The 1299-nt window shown below is 73.0% G+C and overlaps 1 protein-coding gene across 1 annotated transcript in view; it reads right to left on the reverse strand.

The window, feature by feature from the left end:
* The window catches only part of AURANDRAFT_68764 (hypothetical protein), a gene marked incomplete at both ends in the record, with an annotated part of 7159 nt that extends 5881 nt beyond the window's left edge, over nt 1-1278 (reverse strand). The window contains 2 exons of the mRNA XM_009044491.1: nt 24-675; nt 711-1278. Coding sequence (XP_009042739.1) covers nt 24-675; nt 711-1278 — 1220 coding nt within the window. The remainder of the gene's footprint in view (nt 1-23; nt 676-710) is intronic.
* Nucleotides 1279-1299: the final 21 nt, after the last annotated feature.

Raw genomic sequence — 1299 nt, forward strand, 5'->3', positions numbered from 1 at the left:
CGACGACGCCGGCGGTTGTGAACCCGCCTTCGGAGTCCGCCCGTCGACGAAGTCCGGCAGCCGCTGCACGGGGCACACGAAGTCGCCGCCGCCGAGCGCCGCCGCCGCCCGCTCGAGGGACCGCTGGAACTCGAGGACGCGCCGCGCGCCGTGCTTCGCGAACGGCTCGAGCACGGGGTCGTCCGCGGACACCGTCGCGACGATGGCCGAATTCGCGAACACCGAGTGCCGCCGGCTGTAGGACATGCCGTTGACGACCATGAGGTCCGGCCGCGTGAGCGCGGGCACGATCTGCCCGCCCGGGCACATGCAGAAGGAATAGCAGCCGCGGCCTTTCCCCTCGACGTCGTCGGCCGCCAACCGGTAGGCCGCGACGGGAAGTCGGGGCCCCTCGGCCGCGCCGCAGGTCTCCGCGTTCAGGCGGTCCGTGCGCTTGTTGCCCGTGGTCACGCGGCCGCCGAGGTCCTTGTAGGCGATGCGGTTGATGAGCGCCTGCGGGTGCTCCACGCGGAACCCGACGGCGATGGGCTTCGCTTCGAGAGCCGCGCCGGCCTCGCCCAGCGCGTCGTAGACGTCCTCGGCGCTGTGGCCGCTGGCCACGACGACGGCGTCGGCGTCAAATTGTAAGCTCTTCCCGCCCTCGACGACGGAGACGCCGACGCAGCGGTCGCCGTCCTTGAGGAACCCGTCGAGCGCGCGCCGAAACGGACGTCGACGCCGGCCTCGAGCAGGCGCTTCCGCAGCGACTTGAGGATGCCGATCAAGCCGTCGGTGCCGAGGTGGGGCGACCCCTGGCTCAGGATCTCCCGCGGCGCGCCGTGGAAGACCAGCGTCCGCAAGACCGCGCGGACGTCTTTGGCGTTCCTGCCGATTCTCGTCGTCAGTTTCCCGTCGGACCACGTGCCCGCGCCGCCCTCGCCGAAGCAGAAGTTGCTCTCCTCCACCAGGCTCCGCCGCGCCATGAGCCGCCCGATGTCGCGGCCGCGCACCTCGACGGGCTCGCCCCGCTCCAGGACCGTCACGTCGAAGCCGTCGCCGCGGAGCTGCAACGCCGCGAACAAGCCCGCGGGGCCGCAGCCCACGACGACGGCGCGGCGCTTCTTCGCGAGGCTCGCGACGGCGGGCGGCGCGCTACTCGCCGGGCGCAGCAGGGCCTCGCAGCGGCCCGAGCTCTCCGCGAGGTCGCCGTCGACTTCGGCGTCGACGACGTACACCCACCGCGGCTCCGGCAGCCGGTGCCGCGCGTCGAGCGACTTGCGCACGACGTGCCGGACGGACCTGAGCGTGGCGCGCTTTTGC

Source organism: Aureococcus anophagefferens (genome assembly GCF_000186865.1).
Source record: "Aureococcus anophagefferens unplaced genomic scaffold AURANscaffold_352, whole genome shotgun sequence".
Lineage (NCBI taxonomy): Eukaryota > Pelagophyceae > Pelagomonadales > Pelagomonadaceae > Aureococcus > Aureococcus anophagefferens.